The sequence below is a fragment of the Wolffia australiana genome, chromosome 5 (assembly GCF_029677425.1).
Source record: "Wolffia australiana isolate 7733 chromosome 5, ASM2967742v1".
Lineage (NCBI taxonomy): Eukaryota > Viridiplantae > Streptophyta > Magnoliopsida > Alismatales > Araceae > Wolffia > Wolffia australiana.
Window position 1 is genome coordinate 6,070,741 of NC_135839.1, and position 17,165 is coordinate 6,087,905.

The 17,165-nt window shown below is 44.4% G+C and overlaps 2 protein-coding genes across 5 annotated transcripts; both read right to left on the minus strand.

The window, feature by feature from the left end:
- Positions 1-1,771: 1,771 nt before the first annotated feature.
- Positions 1,772-5,973, minus strand: LOC144702895 (serine/threonine-protein kinase 52-like). The gene is made up of 7 exons (XM_078574905.1): positions 5,832-5,973; positions 5,183-5,718; positions 4,523-4,644; positions 4,260-4,456; positions 3,064-3,238; positions 2,861-2,995; positions 1,772-2,187 (listed from the first exon to the last, which is right to left on the minus strand). The coding sequence occupies exons 2-7, from the start codon at positions 5,481-5,483 to the stop codon at positions 1,978-1,980; spliced, it is 1,140 nt and encodes a 379-aa protein (XP_078431031.1). The 5' UTR covers positions 5,484-5,718; positions 5,832-5,973; the 3' UTR covers positions 1,772-1,977.
- LOC144702894 (uncharacterized) lies at positions 5,898-15,237 on the minus strand. Of its 4 annotated transcripts, none has more exons than XM_078574903.1 (19): positions 15,062-15,200; positions 9,356-9,508; positions 9,165-9,202; positions 9,033-9,055; positions 8,670-8,776; positions 8,540-8,591; positions 8,167-8,251; positions 7,883-7,973; positions 7,776-7,814; positions 7,630-7,697; positions 7,482-7,544; positions 7,340-7,395; positions 7,100-7,266; positions 6,913-7,014; positions 6,747-6,827; positions 6,568-6,659; positions 6,444-6,459; positions 6,250-6,360; positions 5,898-6,111 (listed from the first exon to the last, which is right to left on the minus strand). In XM_078574903.1, exons 3-19 carry the CDS (start codon positions 9,200-9,202, stop codon positions 6,010-6,012), a joined length of 1,293 nt encoding a protein of 430 aa, XP_078431029.1. In that variant the 5' UTR covers positions 9,356-9,508; positions 15,062-15,200; the 3' UTR covers positions 5,898-6,009. The 4 variants fall into 4 exon arrangements, with proteins under 4 accessions (XP_078431029.1, XP_078431027.1, XP_078431026.1 ...); XM_078574901.1 differs by having other exon boundaries at positions 9,356-9,502; positions 15,062-15,190; XM_078574900.1 differs by lacking the exon at positions 9,356-9,508 and having other exon boundaries at positions 15,062-15,237.
- Between the last annotated feature and the right edge of the window lie 1,928 nt (positions 15,238-17,165).

Genomic DNA, 17,165 nt, shown 5'->3' on the forward strand with positions numbered 1-17,165 from the left:
AGATATAGAGGCAAGAGAGAGAAGAGCAAGCAAGAGAGAAAGTGAGAGAGAGAGAGAGGTGGCAAGCATTCACGAACGGACTATATTTGGAAAGACCCGTATTATTAGAGAGGGAGAGGGAGAGAGAGAGATATGGTGGGGAGAGAGGACAAGAAGGGGGGGAAGGGTGCCACAGGAGATGGGCGGGTGGGGGGTGGGGGGAGAGAGAGTGAGTGAGGGAGGGAGGGGAGGGGGCAGTTAGAGAGAGGGAGATAGAGAGAGAGAGGGGGCGGGGAGAGAGAGGGAGATAGAGAGATAGAGAGATAGAGAGAGAGGGAGATAGAGAGATAGAGAGAGAGAGGGAGATAGAGAGATAGAGAGAGAGAGGGAGAGAGAGAGAGAGGGAGATAGAGAGAGATAGAGAGAGAGAGAGAGAGAGAGGGAGATAGAGAGAGAGGGAGATAGAGAGGTAGAGAGAGAGGGAGATAGAGAGAGAGGGAGATAGAGAGAGAGGGAGAGAGAGAGAGAGGGAGATAGAGAGAGGGAGATAGAGAGATAGAGAGAGAGGGAGATAGAGAGAGAGGAAGATAGATAAAAATTCATCAGGAATGCACCAACAAAACGTTTTTCCCATCCCTAGATCCAAAGAAACAACTCGTCATAGTTAAAATCAAAGAAAGCCTTCACAAATTATCTTTGTAATAGTTTTGCTTCATTTCCCTTTTTACGCAAAGCTGCATAGAAAGAAATTGATGCAGCTCGTGAGAGATTCCTGAATAAACTGCTATATAACCTGTTGCTAGGCCCCTAACTAGTCGGCATTCCTTGCCCAGAGGCCTGCGTGCTTATTGGGAAGGTTTATCTGCACCTTTGGCTCACGACATTCTAAGGAACTGAGTCATAATGGATAGCGATATCCAAATACATGATCTATTAGGCCATTGCCACTGTCGGCGGTGATTCCCGGCAGACTGCGCACGTGCCCGTCCGCGCCCAAGGCGGGACGGATCAGGTACGGTCCGTGCTGGGCGAGCGGGCTGAACGGCACAGGCGCGCGCGCGCAAGCGCCGCGCACCAACGCCAAGCGCCACGCGCGGGCACCAGCGCTACCCGCGCAGGTCGGGCGGCATGCCGCGGGCGCAGAGCACGAGGCTATACGGGATGCCGCGCGGGTGGTGCGCGCATTGCGTGTGCGGGGCGCGCGGCGGGGAGACATCCCCGCCAGGAGACTAGGCATGTGACGCACAGAGAGCGCCGAGACGGCACAGCGGGCGCGTGGCGCTCTTGCGGGTAGTGCTGGGCGCACAACGCCCAGCTCGGGGGCGTCAAATGCAGCGGCATTGCACAGACTGCGCGCTAGAGCGTCGATATGGGTGTCGGTGGCGTGTGTGATCGCCAGGCCCGCGGGCGCATGGCACCCGGCCCGGCGAGCTTGGGTAGCGGCAGAGCGGGTGCGCGCGCGCGGAGCGGCGACCCTAAGGCGATGTGGCGACATTACCTCGGCACAAGGCGCCTCGTCTCGTTCCTTGTAACACCCCTCGTCTTCCCCCATGTAATCTACGATGTATTCTTGATGATATTAATGTAATGACCCTGTTCACTGACGGTGCCTAGCACCACCATCTCTCCTAACCCCTTCTAAGCGATCTTAAGTAATCCCAAGAGCTTCCGCTGCAAGCGATCAAGGTTACTCAGTGTTCTGCCCAAGCACTGAGGCCGGCACACGTCAATTCCGAGCAAAGAGGCCTAGCTCGAGATTTGACCGTGTGAGACCTGTCTATACATACAGATAGAGACACAGAAGATAAGAAATAGATAGACAAACACAGAGAGACACAGTAGATAAGAAATAGACAGAGAGACAAATACAGAGATAGACGCAGAGGATAAGAAATAGACAGAGAGACAAAGGATAAGAAATAGGCGAAGAGAGATGCGAGATTAAAAAAAAGATGTGAAAAATATTATAATTAGAAAGCGGAGAGAAGTAATGCTCGGTTAGGGGCCTCTTCGTCGGAGAAAGGGGAAGAAACAGCTGCGGCGTTGGTCATCGGGGATCATCCCGCCGCCCTTGCTGGTGTCTATTGCCTCGAGGATCCTCACCACCTCGTCCATCTCCAGACGCCGGTCCGGGTTTGCATCCCAGCACTTCTTCATCACACTGGCCAGCGCGCTCGGGCAGCACCGCGGAATCTCCGGCCTCAAATTCTAGCAAAGTATGTCAAAGTCAATTCTTCAGGATAGGTCAAACATCAATGTCAACGATCAAGAGTACTAGGGAACGGCAGCCATCATCCGTCACGTCACACGTCACGGTGATGGCAACGTGACGGATGACGTGACGGTGGCCGTGACGAAATTAGGGACTCGTGACGGTGATGGCGATGGATGACCAATGGGGCATGACGGTGGGGGGGGCCTTGGACGGGTGACGTGATGCGACGGCCGTCACGGATGACGGCCGTGACGAATTTTTAAAAATTACCAAAAAAACTTTAAAATCGTTAGATTTAAGCTCTTCAACCGCCTAGATTTCGCCGCCAATTTCATGGTATTTTGCAGAAAAGTCCCTTCAATAATTCAGGCGCACAAAAGGGCACCGTCCAAAAATAATTGGAGATATGCCCCTCTGATTCTCTCTCCTCTGCAGGGTTGTTTTTCCCGTCACACGTGACGATGATGTCATCCGGTGACAAGGACGTGACGGGGACGCCACAAACCGTGATGGTGATGTGAACGTAATGGATTTTTCTGAAATCCTGGGACGTGTGATGGGACGGTGACGTGTCGAAACTTTCGTCATGTAACCGTCCGTCCCGTCACGTCCGGGGCGTCACGTCCCAGACGTGCTATTCCCTAATCAAGACTAGGGTCAACGCACCTGGCGGACGACGGCAGAGGAGACTTCGGCAAAGGAGAGGTCGGGGTAAGGCATATCACAGCAGTAAATCTCCCAGAGACAGATGCCGAAGCTGTACACATCACACTTTCGGTTGTAGGGGTTCCCATTGAGCACCTGGTAGAATATACGACCGGTAAGTCAACGGTCAATTAGTCAACGGTGCGAGAGTACGGGGCGTTGACCTCTGGGGCCATGTAGCCGAGGGTTCCGGTCTCGCCGGTCATGTCGCTGGGGTTCTGGGCTTCGAGCCGGGCCACACCAAAGTCGGCGATCTTCACGACCCTTGCCTTGTCCATGAGCATGTTCTCCGTCTTTACGTCCCTGTGGACGATTTTCTTCGAGTGCAGGTAACTTAACCTTCACCAATGACAATCGATGATGATGATGACAGTGATGGTAATCATGATAATGATGATGATCATGGTGGTGGCGGTGGTGATGGCGATAATAGAGATGATAATAGTGATGGCAGCGGTGGTGGTTGCAATGATGATGATGACAAGGATAGTTGTGGCAGCGATGATGATGACAATAATAATAGTGGTGGTGGTGGGGTGATGTTGATGACAATTTTGGCAGTTAGGACCATGATAATGAAATGCTAATGATGGTGCTGGTAGTGGTGATGGTGAGGAAGATGACGATGGATCCATGTTGATATGCATTATATCAACAATGATGATGATAAGGATGGTGATGGTGATGTTGATGGTCAAGGTGATGATGAAGGCCCTGATGGTGACAGTGAAGGTAATATGGTGCTGACATTGAAGATGAAGGTGATGACGATGGTGATGATGGTGATGGTGAAGTTGATGATGGTCATGATAGTGACGGTGAAGGCGATATGGCGATGATAGTGATGACGATGATGTTAATGATGATAATGATGATAATGATGATGGTGAAGTCGATGATGAAGATCATGATGGTGACAGCAATGGTAATATTGTGATGATAAGGATGAAGATGACGATGAAGGTGATGATAAGGACGAAGATGATGATGATGATGATGATGATGATGATGATGATGATGATGATGATGAAGGTGCTGATGATGATGATGATGAAGGTGATGATGATGATGATATTGATGATGGTGATGAAGATGATGATGATGGTGATGGTGAAGTTTGACGGTAAAGGTGATATTGAGATGACAGTGCTGAAGATGATGGCGACAATGAAGAAACAGTGACGAGGATGAAGGTGGTGATGATGATGATGGTGATGGTGAAGTTGATGATGAAGGTCATGATGGCGAAGATAAGTGATAAACATGATGATGATAAAGGTGATGACGATGATGATAATGACAATGATGATGATAATGGTAATGATGGGTCAGTGGGGGAGGGAGAGCTAAGACAACCTACCCTCTGGCAAGGTCAATGGCGATCTGCATCACGACCTTGAAAGGCAGCTTCTTGCAGCTGTTCCTGATGAGGAAAGACTTGAGCGTGCCACCGGGTAGGTACTCCAGCACGACACAGTAAACGTTGGCGGGCATCCCCAGCTGCCCGGCTTCCGTCCGAATTTCAAGCCCCGAAAACCCCATAATTGCCCCCACAAACTGCCCCACAAGTCAACTCAACCCGAAACCCAAAAGTCAACTACCCGGCCAAAAGTCAACGAGTACCTTGGTAACGTTGGGGTGGTCAAGCTTATGCCAGACGGCCACTTCCTGAGTGAAGGCAGCCCGCAGAGACGCGATCTCGGCCTCACTCCTCCCCCCTTCCTCTCCCCACTCCAGCAGCTTCACTGCCAAACCCACAAAAACCCAATTAAAAAAGGAGAAAAAATCAAAACCCACAAAAACCCAATAAAAAAATTTTAAAAAATCAAAACTCACAAAATGCAATTAATAAAGGAGAAAAAATCAAAACCCACAAAAACCCAATTAAACAACGAGAAAAAATCAACCCCAATTTAAAAGGCGAAAAAAAATCAAAACCCACAAAAACCCAGATTAGAAAACGAGAAAAAAAAAATCATAACCACAAAAACCCAATTAGAAAACGAGAAACAAAATCAAAACCCACAAAAACCAAGTTAAAAAACGAGAAAAAATCAAAACCCACAAAAACCCAATTAGAAAACGAGAAAAAAAAAGATTAAAACCACAAGAACCAATTAAAAATAGAAAAAATCAAAACCCACAAAAACCCAGTTAAAAAACGAGAAAAAAATCAAAACCCACAAAAACCCAGTTAAAAAACGAGAAAAAAATCAAAACCCACAAAAATCCAATTAAGACAAGAGAAAACCAAAGCATAGAATAATCAGAAAAAGAACTTACCGGCAACGTCGACGCCGTCGTAGACGCCGCGATGGACGGCTCCGAAGGTGCCTCTGGCGATGGCGCCCTTGACGGTGAGCTTGAACGGGTCGATCTCCCACTCGGGCTTCTCCCGTTGCCCCCCGCCATCCTCCTTTCTGACCTTCTCCAACGTCCAGACCCTGCTAAGGTGGCGCTCCAGCTGCTCGTCAAGCCGCTTCAGATCGATCGAGTCGGCCCTCAGCAGCCCCCCGCTTTTACTCCTCTCCATCCCCCCTTCTTCTCTTCTCTCTCTAGAATCTACAGAGAGAGTCCCCGGCATCTTCTGCTTCCGCCATGGACGACTTCTCCGGCTTTCTCTCTCTAAGTCTCTTTATCACTTCTCTTTGTAGCGGAGCAGCACATGGATATTCTCTCTCTCCGGAAGGCATGTCCGGGGTGGGTTTTCTCTCTTCACAGGACGTGGGATTAATCGGACGGCTAGCTTCATGACAGGTGGATGCCACGGTCAAATCAGCAACGCAGGTCGTATCAGAAGAAGAAGACTGCGTGCGCCGCTGCATTGAAAGATAATGACCAGATTAAGGCAGTTTATTTAAATCTAGGAATATTCGATGTGTATCTCTCTCTCCTCCATGGGAGGAGAGAGAGATGAGAAGGAAGGATGTACCTCGATGGCGATGTGGTGGGCCGCGGTCCCTAGAAGCTGCCGAGAGTGTCGAGAAGTGAAGTATGATTAAATGGAAGCCCGGGCCCATTTATATTGATAATAAATAATACAGGATATATATCCGTATGTAAGCATAAAGAAAAGGTAAAAAATAGGAGTATGGGTATGGTTTTTCGGGTTATCTGCGGCGCTTCTTCTTCTCCGGCGTGTCGTGGACTTGGGCTTTGGTCCCGTACATTTTCAGCTGCAGATTCTCGAACGCCTCTGACACCGCTTCCACCTGGAACCCGTTTTCATGAGATCGATGGAGAGATAGATCGTTATTATCATATCGAGAATAAGAGAGAGAGATGGATGGATGGATGGATGGATGGATGGATGGATGGATGGATGGATGGATAGGAAGAGAGAGACCGACCAGCTCTGGTTTTTTGGAGTAGACGCGGACGATTCGATCCTGGTAAGACGTCGGAAGAAGATGGCTGATGCGGTCATCGGAGACGGAGAACTTGGCGTCGCTCTCATAATCCTGAAAAATAATGATGATGATAATGGTGACGATGATGATGATGTCAATGTAAACGAGGATGATAATGATGATGACGACTTTACCTTAAAGAAACTGATGCTGTTCGTTCGATCACGCATGCCCAAGCAGGAATGGAAAAAAAAAATCAGAAATAGAGAGAGAGAGAGAGAGAATTGATTAAATCAAGAAATGTGCTTAAAGTTAAACCTCTGGAGTGGATTCTCGATACCGCAAGTCAAATCAATCGTCACATTGCTCACCGCGACGTCCTCCTCTCTTAGCGTTATCCCAGCATTTCTCTATACGCCCATGAAGTCGCCAGGCACAAAAATCAGAGAGAAATAAATAAATAAATAAAATTATGAAAATATGAGACGCCTGAAAACCTGAGAGCAAACAATATCCTGCGGGGTAATGTCCTTAAAATGCTCCAGTTTTTCCTTCGGAACAGCAAACTCGTTGCAGAACTGCCCCACAAACGCGAAATTATTTCACGATTTGTAGAGCTAACGACATCCATTATTAGAAGTATAATTACAGATTGGTGCGCACCTGGTACAGTTGTCTGCGGCGGATGCGAAGAATCAAATCGCGCGATTCTTTCAGCTCGGGGTTCTGAGCTGTTTCGATCGTTTTGATTATTGTGTCGTCCAGCTGCAGAAAAGTTTGGAGCCACAAAATTAAAGCCTTCCTGTATCTTGTCTTTACACGATTGTCGTTGAGTAAGAGAACACGATACCTTCCAGTACTCCGCGGGATCATAAATGCATGAAGACATCTCAAGAAAGCAGTTGGCTTTTATAAGAGCATCCACCAGCATGAGTTCTATTGCCTTTACTTTGGCGTGAGTGTAAACCGTCCGATGAAGATCGGCGCGCGTGGCAAATAGCTTGTGGACAGTTAGATCTAATGAGATAAATAAGCCGTATTAGGAATGAATTATTCATAGAATTGGGGTTTACGGTATGCGGATACTGACATTCTTTGGAAGGGTAACAGATTTCATCATCAATTACTCGCATGCTCTCCAATAACCTACAGAGAGAGAGAGAGAAAGATGGTGAGATTGAAAATGATCAGCTTTAGGCAAAAGTATAATTATGTTAAACCTAGAGGCATACCTTCTGAACTGAAAATTGCATCCGAGGCCACAAGCGCGCGTATCACGACCAATATAGTCAAACCTATAGCACATTTGGATTGCTCTTCAGATTTATTTTCTGGAATATTACCTAATTTATGCTAGTTAAAAAAGAATTGACTTCATACTTGTCAACATCGATCCCATTGCGGCCATTAGCAACAATGTCAAACAAGAACTGTTTCTCGTTGGCTTTCTGGAGAAAAGAATAGAAATAACAATTGAGAATCCACCCGATGAGGGAGAAAAGAATCATGAGGAGAGCGTGTGTCACCTTTTGTGATGAAACTTTACAGCTGGCAATAATCATTTCCTGTGGCAACAGGCAAAGATGCGTCATTGTCAGATTCTCAAATTATTTAAAAAGGATAATCATCTTACTTTCACTCGTCTGACAATATCAGGATCAATGTCGATATGATGTTCGTCAACCATATAATCGACCATCCTTCCGGACATGTGCTCATGAGACCTGATCATAATTCAGTGGGGTCGTTGAATCAGATGATCAAAATGAAAATGAAGTATTTCATAAAAAACATCACTTCAGAAGGTAGAGTTTCTAATATTTTGATTCAGATTATTCTCAGTAACAAAATGAATTACTGAGTATTTCTTATTGTCTCATTATAGTCGGTTTGATGAAATAGGAAAGCTGAAATCACCATTTTGGGCCTGGAAGTACCCGAGGAAGAAATTGCTTCTCGAAAAGATGGCTAAATGGGCCATGACCAACATCATGCAGCAGACCTGTTGACAAATTTAGTTCAAAGTTGGAAGCAAGAATAATCAACAAGGGTTCATGGACGGATGACGAGAGCCGGTAAGGGACAGATGGGATGGGAATGAACGGAAAGCCTTACCAGCCCCATCCTGAACCAGTCCATCCCAAATGATACCATTTGGGTTCTGGACTCTATCGTCCAGGGCCGTGGGTAGAGGCCAGATGACGGTTTGGGTACAGGACAGATTTATCATTTGTCCACAAACCTTATGGCCAATGTTTAACAGAGAGGGAAGTACAGTGCAATAAGTCACCTGCAAGTTTCACCGTTTGTATGTCAAAGCGATCGATGTCGAGTTCTGAACCCTATAAAACACAAAGTATTATCAAAATAGAAAGAAATCTCAGATAAGGAAAAGGCACCTTGGGTTACAGATTCGAAACCTGGTAGGTCTGGAGGCACTCTATAGCTTCATTAGCAAGCCAATATACACCCAATGAGTGCTCGAATCGAGTGTGCACAGCTCCCGGGTAAACCAAATATGTAAGGCCTAAATCATCCTTAACTTTAGTCATTAGCAATATCATCCTTAACATTAGTTATTGGCAAGTATTTAAAGAACCGCCCTTATTTGAAAAAGAGATAAAGTAAGAAAAATAAATATTTGCGATATTAATGGTAAATTAGGGTACTTAAATATATTATGAGCAGTAATGTTATTCAAGATGTTCATCCAAGTAACAATCTCACTGACTCCGCAATTGAAATAGAAAATATGAGGACAAAATTTGATCCGAGATGCTCACCAAGCTGTTTCATATCTCGTAGCCTGTGAATATCAAACAAGGGCCAAGTAAGGACTTAAAAGATGCATGAAAAAATATATTAGTATCAAAAGTCAAAATAGTCAGAGAAATACAGGAGATAATTCAACTCACCTCTGAAATTGCTCTGTGTCAATAAACTTCAGGCACATCTGCATCAGATGTACGTAATTATTAGAGTCAACCACAAAAAAGGAATATAAGCTGATAAATAAAGGTAAGCAATTTTAGTTTTGAGTAAGATTTATGCGATTACAAATTTATAGGCCCTCTAAGATTAAAACTTGTTAGATTCAAGCGCTTACCAACTGTGCTAAAAGCTATAGCTGATAGCAAGGGCGCTACTTTTCATCTTTAAGCAGTATGTTGTACTTCAACACTCCCCACAACACCTGCAGCTGGCCTATTTATGGCCCATGCAGTGTGTTGCTTCTGGGGTTTGAACCTGCCACCTGGTTCTGATAGCATATTAGATTCAAGCGCTTACCAGCTATGCTAAAAGCAATCACTGATAACACCGGCACTACTTTTCGTCTTAAAGCAGTATGTTGTGCTTCAGCAAAACTAAAAGCTCAATCATGTTAAATAATACACAAATTCACCCACAGTCTATTTGCATTTGGTAAATAAGCATAGTTTTTCCACATTGCCCTGCTAGAAAGGAAAAAGAAACCATACGAATCATATAATGTTCATAAATAGTCAGAGAAATCAAACAACATCTAGTTAACAAGATGGCTGAAGATATTTGAAGAGGGGGAAGTTTAGTTATTTCACAACTAAAACAGTTGTGAAATCAATGAGTGGAAGAGAAACTGATTGTCACTCTAGTTTCAATATCAATAAGGCTTTCAAATATACTTCCTGTATACAACGAAACACATGAGAGAAAAACATCGCATTCATAACAAAAGGGCGGAGAGAAGACATCCAGATGAAGATAGATCTAGAGAGAAAAAAACTAGGCCCTCTCACACAGGAGCATAGAGGTCGTTTGTTAAAAGCATGGAACACAGGAATGCCACACACAAATTGGGAAGACTTAAAACGTAATCTACAAACTAATTCTTTGACAAAATTGCTGAAGGAGCAATAAGCTGAGGTTATATCTTCTCACAGCTCACGTGACAAGATATCTCGATGTGCTCTGTCTTATCGTGAAATACTAGGTTTTTGCAGCATGAATAACCTCGTAATTATAACAATAAAGAGACACTGATTGTGGTGGCAGATACCCAGTTTCGAGAAGAAACTATCAGACCCACAGTAAAAATTCACTATTCACTTAAGCATTATTGATATTTGGATTCTGCACTGGATCTTTGTGTTTTCCCATACCAGAATACAAATGGGCTAAGGATCTAACTGTTGTCAACGGGCCCTTCAGGAGACTCTCATACTTGGATCTCGTAATTGTGTCTTACAAAAGAAAGAAACAAATAGAGTGGCCAAATACATGAAATTAAATAAAGTAGAATTCTGGGCTGACACATGATACAATCCCACTCGGGACTGTATTGTCTCCAATGTAATTTGACAATAAAAAAGTTCCCCAGATGAAGAGGAACGGTGGAGGAGAAGCCAAGCAGAGGGGATAGGGATCGGCCGAGGATTAGCTGCCTTAAGGCGCTGTGAAGAGAAAAGCGATCACAAGGGATGGGGACCGCAGGGGAATGGACGAGGTTTAAACGTAGAGGGGAGAAAGGACAGGTACTACCAATAGCAAACACTTCTCTGGCTGCCCTCCTAAAGGGAGGGCACCCTATTTAAAGGGAAACACGCATAAGGGAAAAGACACGACTACCCCTAAGAGGAGGTTAGGGGATTAGTGATCTTATCAACACACAGGACCACTAATGAAAGGCACTCTTAAATGGAATTGGTAAGAAAATTATTGGGGTCAGTTTGTAGCTGATGGACAAAACATCCACGTCAAAATATGCTGGGAGGTGATGAAAAACAGACTGTCTGCCAGAAAGAGTTGAATAAGGAATATAATCAGATGGAATGTAGGACGACGTACGACCAATTAGATAGGCACCAGTAACGATAGTATTACTCCAAAGATATGATGGGAAACATATGTATCAAGAAGGGATGGACAGTTTCCAACAAGATAGCATATCTTCATTCTTCTGTCCCATTTTTCTGAGTACATGGATATGATGATTGATGAATAATACCTTTCTGGAAAGGAAATGCATCCAATGAAGAGCTAAGCATCCTTCAGCATCATCAGTATCTAAGATGTACTGATAAACAATAAAACACCAAAGAACAAAACACTAAATCGAGCCACGCCAAGATAGGACTAAATATTGGCATGTGGAGAACAAAATAGAGGAAACAGTCCAGACTGATCCTTCATGAAATAGACCCATGTGACAAAAGAACAACCATGAACAAAGATACCAATGTAACAAAATCTCAATCTGGGCCAGATATGGCTCACTCTCCACAGATGCAAATGAAGAAGAGCAAATGGAGATTTCGTTAGGCTACAATGACAGAAAATATTGAATCTGTATGTTTGCCTATTTGACACAACTCAGAATTGAACAATGTAAAACAGTGAGATTAGGGACAACGAGGAATGGCCAAGGAGACTGTGAACATGGAAAGGAGAAATGGTTGAACAAGCAACAGGTGGTGACCAACTGAGGTAGTTCAGCCCTATCTCTCATATCCTATTCCCATCACTCATATCCTATTCCGTATGAAAGATAATGGATACAAGATGATTGCGACCAAAGTGGATAACAGCGATAATCTTAAATAGAAACTAAGAAACGTGAAGAATAAGACAGACAAATGAGGGGATACAGGAAAGTTCAAAGACCAACGCAGTGGTCTAGGAACCATCGATAAGAGTATTTTAAGGACGACTCTTTTGAGAAACATACGATGTGAACATAAGGAACCGGAAAAATGATGACCAGCCCCAGAGATTAAAATCCAATAGGGTGTGCTGGAGGGTGTAAAGCATTACGAAAGCCGGGACCCTGTGAGGCAAATCATACATCTTGAGTGAGCCAGGGTAGCAGTGGAAGTGGTGACAGACAGCAGTGCGTAATGGGACAGATCAGACTCAAGGAAACGATGGAGCCCCACATCTGTTAATGTCATCCACTAGGAAGCGCAATAGTTTATCTCATCAGTCATGGCTGCATGAGCACAAGGAGGATACCAACGAAGGTCATAATAAGTATCTTGACTTGTGCCCTTTGCATCCTGATACAGACCCTGACACCTCCCAGGGGCATTTGCTCTTTTGTCTTCAGGTTAGTACTCTATCAATAAATGGCGCTCCATAAATGAGGAGCATGCAGAAAAATGTAGTCATCAGGCCTGATTCGCCGAGAATGATGATGGAGGGAGGAAGCAGGTGAGATGTCAGAAGCGATGTGAGCACTCGGGTTTTGCAAGACTTGAACCATGATGCCTCCCTCTACATGATTGCTTTCTATGACCACTACCGCGAGAAGTGAAACCATTTCCAAAGCCCAACTTTCCCACAGCCAGGATAATGACCACAGTCAACACGGGATAGAATTAAACTGGAAAGAAATGGAGAGACGTCGGAGCAGCTCAGCCAACTCAAGGAGTTAGCCCATTGCCTACAGCCAACTTTGAAGTGAGTCATTCAGATGGGAGACCTCAGAGGAAATTCAATATTCTCAGCTGACTTCTCTATGTATGTATCGTTCTGATGTCAGTTGAGATTGAAAACATGGCAAACGACTCTTCTTCAACATGAGTAGAATCACCAAAGTAATCCACTAAGTAGAAATCTCCTTTGTTCATGCCATAGAGCTCCACTGTCAAATCACAAATTCATGAGATGTTGCTTGCATAAATCAGTTCAAGATGCCCTTATGTCTGCTTACATGAACGCAAATGTGAAACTTGGGCGCCTGGGTAAGGAGAAAGTCTTTTTGATGTCATGCACAGGAAGCCACTGGATCAGTGACATGATCTGCAAAAGGATCTATGAACATCGCAAGGTCAGAGGCAATGCCCAGCCCATTATCGATGCCTACAGCCCACTCTCGGGTCTTCTTAAGCCTTCCCTCAATATTTTCGAGAGGCAGCCAGAATTTCAGACGTGATTTACCATCTTTCTCTATCTCCTTCCATACCCTTGAACCAGTCGTGACTCTCTCCTTCTCTATCTTTCTGCAGTCGGCAACGCCCACTGAGGAGCAGGGACCCTCCTTTTGGCGATCCTTCGCCATCCCCTTACTATTCCCGTTCTTCTTCTCCAACTCTGGGAATATCAATTATTCTTCCTCCCTAGAACTCCCATTGCCCTTGGGTCTTTGAACGTTTGGTTACAAACTAAGGTAGTAATTCAGAAATTGCGGTGTGAAGGATTACATGTGATCAATATACTTAACGGTTTGTACCAATCAGAGGAACAATCATTTAGAGCATTTTTTCACGCACCGTGATGAAGAGATACACTGCTGAACCACATTTAGAATAATTCTTCAAATAGGTAAGTCTCAAAGTGGTGATCACCACATGCAGAAGACATCAGTGAAAACAATGCCTCAGCAGAGGTAGTAAGCAATGGTGAGGGACTACTGGAGTAGACTTCATAGACTTGGATGCCAAACAGCTTGGACATTTTTCACTGAATGTAGACGAGTCAATGGAAAATAATAGAGAATAATGGCTCTGATACCATGTGGACAAGGAAACAGAACAGAGAAGAAAATATCATTCACAACAAAGGGGTGTGTAGAATAAATATACCTGAAGAGAGATGGGGGAGAGGGAGAAAGAGTGAAACTATGTCAAATGGACTATATCACAAGATAGCATGACACAAAAAGGGTCACCATAGCCCACCGATAAATTATTTAAGAGTGTCTTTATTAGAAAATTCCCCTATTCCGAAAATCTAAGCGACAGAAAATGTCTGAATATGAGCAACATTTGGCATACTGCTGCATTTCTATAAAGGTACCACCATGTGTCATATCAAAGGGAACCGATAACCAGTCATATCCAAGAAGTCCAGCAACGCAGCCTGTTAGTGTTGAAAAATAAATCACCGAAGAATTGCATATGATGGGATGTAAAGCAAAGCGAACAGATAAATGCACAATATATAATCCAAATGTACGCTAAAAGTTTTAAGCTTAAGATCATGCCCATATATATTTACCTAACACCACAAAGTGAACGGAACATTCTGCATTTAGAAGTGCACTCCCGATGCTATCACAGAAAACGATTCATTGGACTCAAGTCCATTATCGTTTAAATTGTTGTAGCAAGGTCAAAATGGAATCTGTAGTATACGAGTACACCCAGAACAATCCGCACACATGCAATAATGCTGATGGCTCTCTTAATCAAGCACCAGGTGTCATTATCATGACACTTTCAGTCCAGTGGTCAAGGTAACCACCATCAAACTGCCCTGATCCATCGCTATTTCACATAATTGGCATACTCAACAACAACACATCTCTAACGATTTCCTTCAACAAATACATAAGTATCCCAGATTTGTCGAGAAATATATCCCGATAAATTTAAAATACCAAAATATTCAAATTAAATTTCAGAAAAATCATGCCAGTCCATTTAAATCTCATAAGCGCAGGAAGCCACCAAATAATTGGCATACTCAACAATAACACATCTCTAACGATTTCCTTCAACAAATACACAAGTATCCCAGATTTGTCGGGAAATATTTCCCGGTAAATTTAAGAGACCAAACTATTCAAATTACATTTCAGAAAAATGATGCCAGTCCTTTCAAATCTCATAAGCGCACGAAGCCACCAAATATGCCACCCTAGGGAGAACCTTTTCCAGTACAAATAGTAAGTGTAAAATAGAAGAACAACACAACAGCGCCAAAACAAAATTACTCAGCCGAAAAAGCAACAAAAGAAACAAAAGATCCAGCAAAGAATTAAAAAACTACGAAGCAGTATAATTCAAAGGAAGATGAAATTCCGCGACAGAGAACAGAGAGAGATGGAGCTCACGGAATCGAGGTAGATGTTGCCATGGACGTTGTCGTAGACGTGCTTCATGAACCTGCGATCTCGCTTGGTACTGCCATGGCCGAGGATCTGACGCGGAGGAGAAGGCGACAGCTCGCCATTGTCGCACTCTCCCATCTCCAGAGAAACGAGATAGCGGAAGAGGCCACTGTAGGCGGGAACATACCAGAACCTTGAGTTCATCTATATTTATACTGACCGGACTTTTCGGAATACCCAAACTACCCTTTTCGGTTTTTTTTTTGTGAGTTGTCCTTAGGCGTATTTTTTACCATTAAAATAGCTGTGGAGTTTGTTTTTATCTTTTTTATAAAAATTATTTTGTGGAATTTGTTTGTGGACCGCCACGCTCCAGCCTAGTCTCTATACTTCCGGGACGCGGACGGAACGATTTTTCTGTCCCGGGACGAAAAATCGTCCCGTCCGAGGTCTCCGGACGACTTATGGGACGAAAATTCGTCCGCTGGCCACCGGACGGGACGGTTTTTGTCCCGTGAGACGAAAAAATCGTCCGTCTGAGACCCCCGGACGAGGGACGAACGAATCTGGGCATACAACCGCCGGATTCACATCTGACGGTTGAGATGTTGCCACGTGGCATCTGGGGGAGGCGAGGGAGGGGAGGAGCGGGAAGAGGGCGGCGGAGGAGAGGCGGAGGCCATGGCAGAGGAGGCGGCGGAGGAGGAGGAGGGCACAGCGGAGAAGAGGGGGAGGCCATGGCGGAGGAGGCGGCAGAGGAGGAGGAGGGCGCGGCGGTGGTGGCCGACGGAGGAGCTAAGATACATCTTTTGCCACATTGACACAAGATCGTGAGATTATGTCGGACGTAGATCGGGACGAAGTCCGTCCCGTTCCGTCCTTCATCCCCGTCCGGGACGATCCGGAAGTATACTAGACTCTTGCGTTTTGGAGTGTATTGTGTGAATAATAACGATTTTTTAGTGTTTTACTCTCTCTCCCTCACTCACTCTCTCTCACTTTCTCTCTCTCTCTCTCATTTCTCCCACTCTCTCTCACTAACTTTCTCTCTCATTAAACCACTCTCTCTCGGAGTCTCACTCACTCACTCTCTCTCACTAACTTTCTCTCTCATTAGACCACTCTCTCTCGGAGTCTCACTCACTCACTCTCTCTCACTAACTTTCTCTCTCATTAGACCACTCTCTCTCGGAGTCTCACTCACTCTCACTCACTTGTTCAGACTCTCTCTCACTTTCTCTCTCTCACTCACTCTGTGTATCTCGCTAACTCTCTCTCTCTCTCTCATTTCTCCTCACTCACTCTCTCTCACTAACTTTCTCTCTCATTCGACCACTCTCTCTCGGAGTCTCACTCATTCAGTCTCTCTCACTAACTTTCTCTCTCTCTCATTTCTTCTCACTCACTCTCTCTCTCTCATTCTACCACTCTATCTCAGAGTCTCACTCATTCAGTCTCTCTCGCTAACTCTCTCTGATGCGGGACACAAAAATAGATTTGTGAATTTAGTAAAACAATACAAATTTATTGTTAATTTTGTGTCCTTGAGGGTGATCTGAATTTGGTTTAATCCTATAGGACGGACTACGTAAATGGAGCAGGGGTTCTACGAGGCACTTTGGTAATACTATAATGTAATAACTAATGGAACTATGTTATTTGAAATGGTCGTCTAAAGCTTAACACCGGAAATTCTAAAATAACTTTCACTAGAACAAATTAATAATTATCATGAACCATAAATATCTCAAAAGTTAAGGTGTCTCGAGGTATCTGAGAGATGGGAGCCAATAGCTTGAATATATTGATGTTGAATGGCCTTGATTTACATTGATATGCAGCTCCACGAGTGATGCGAATGAAGATAGGGGAAGGTGTGGGAAGACGGATAAATGGTAGTGTATCATTTGATCAGCATTGGAGAGTGTTGATGGGTAAAGTGAAAGGAGTGGAAGCGAAGTGTGAAGTTGGATGAATTGGATGGGATAAGGTGTGGGAATTGGTGAAGTGAATGAGGACAAGTTGAAATAGATGAAGATGATGGGTTAATTTGAACGAAATTATTCAATGATGGGGATGGTGGAGATAAATGATAGGTAAATTATGG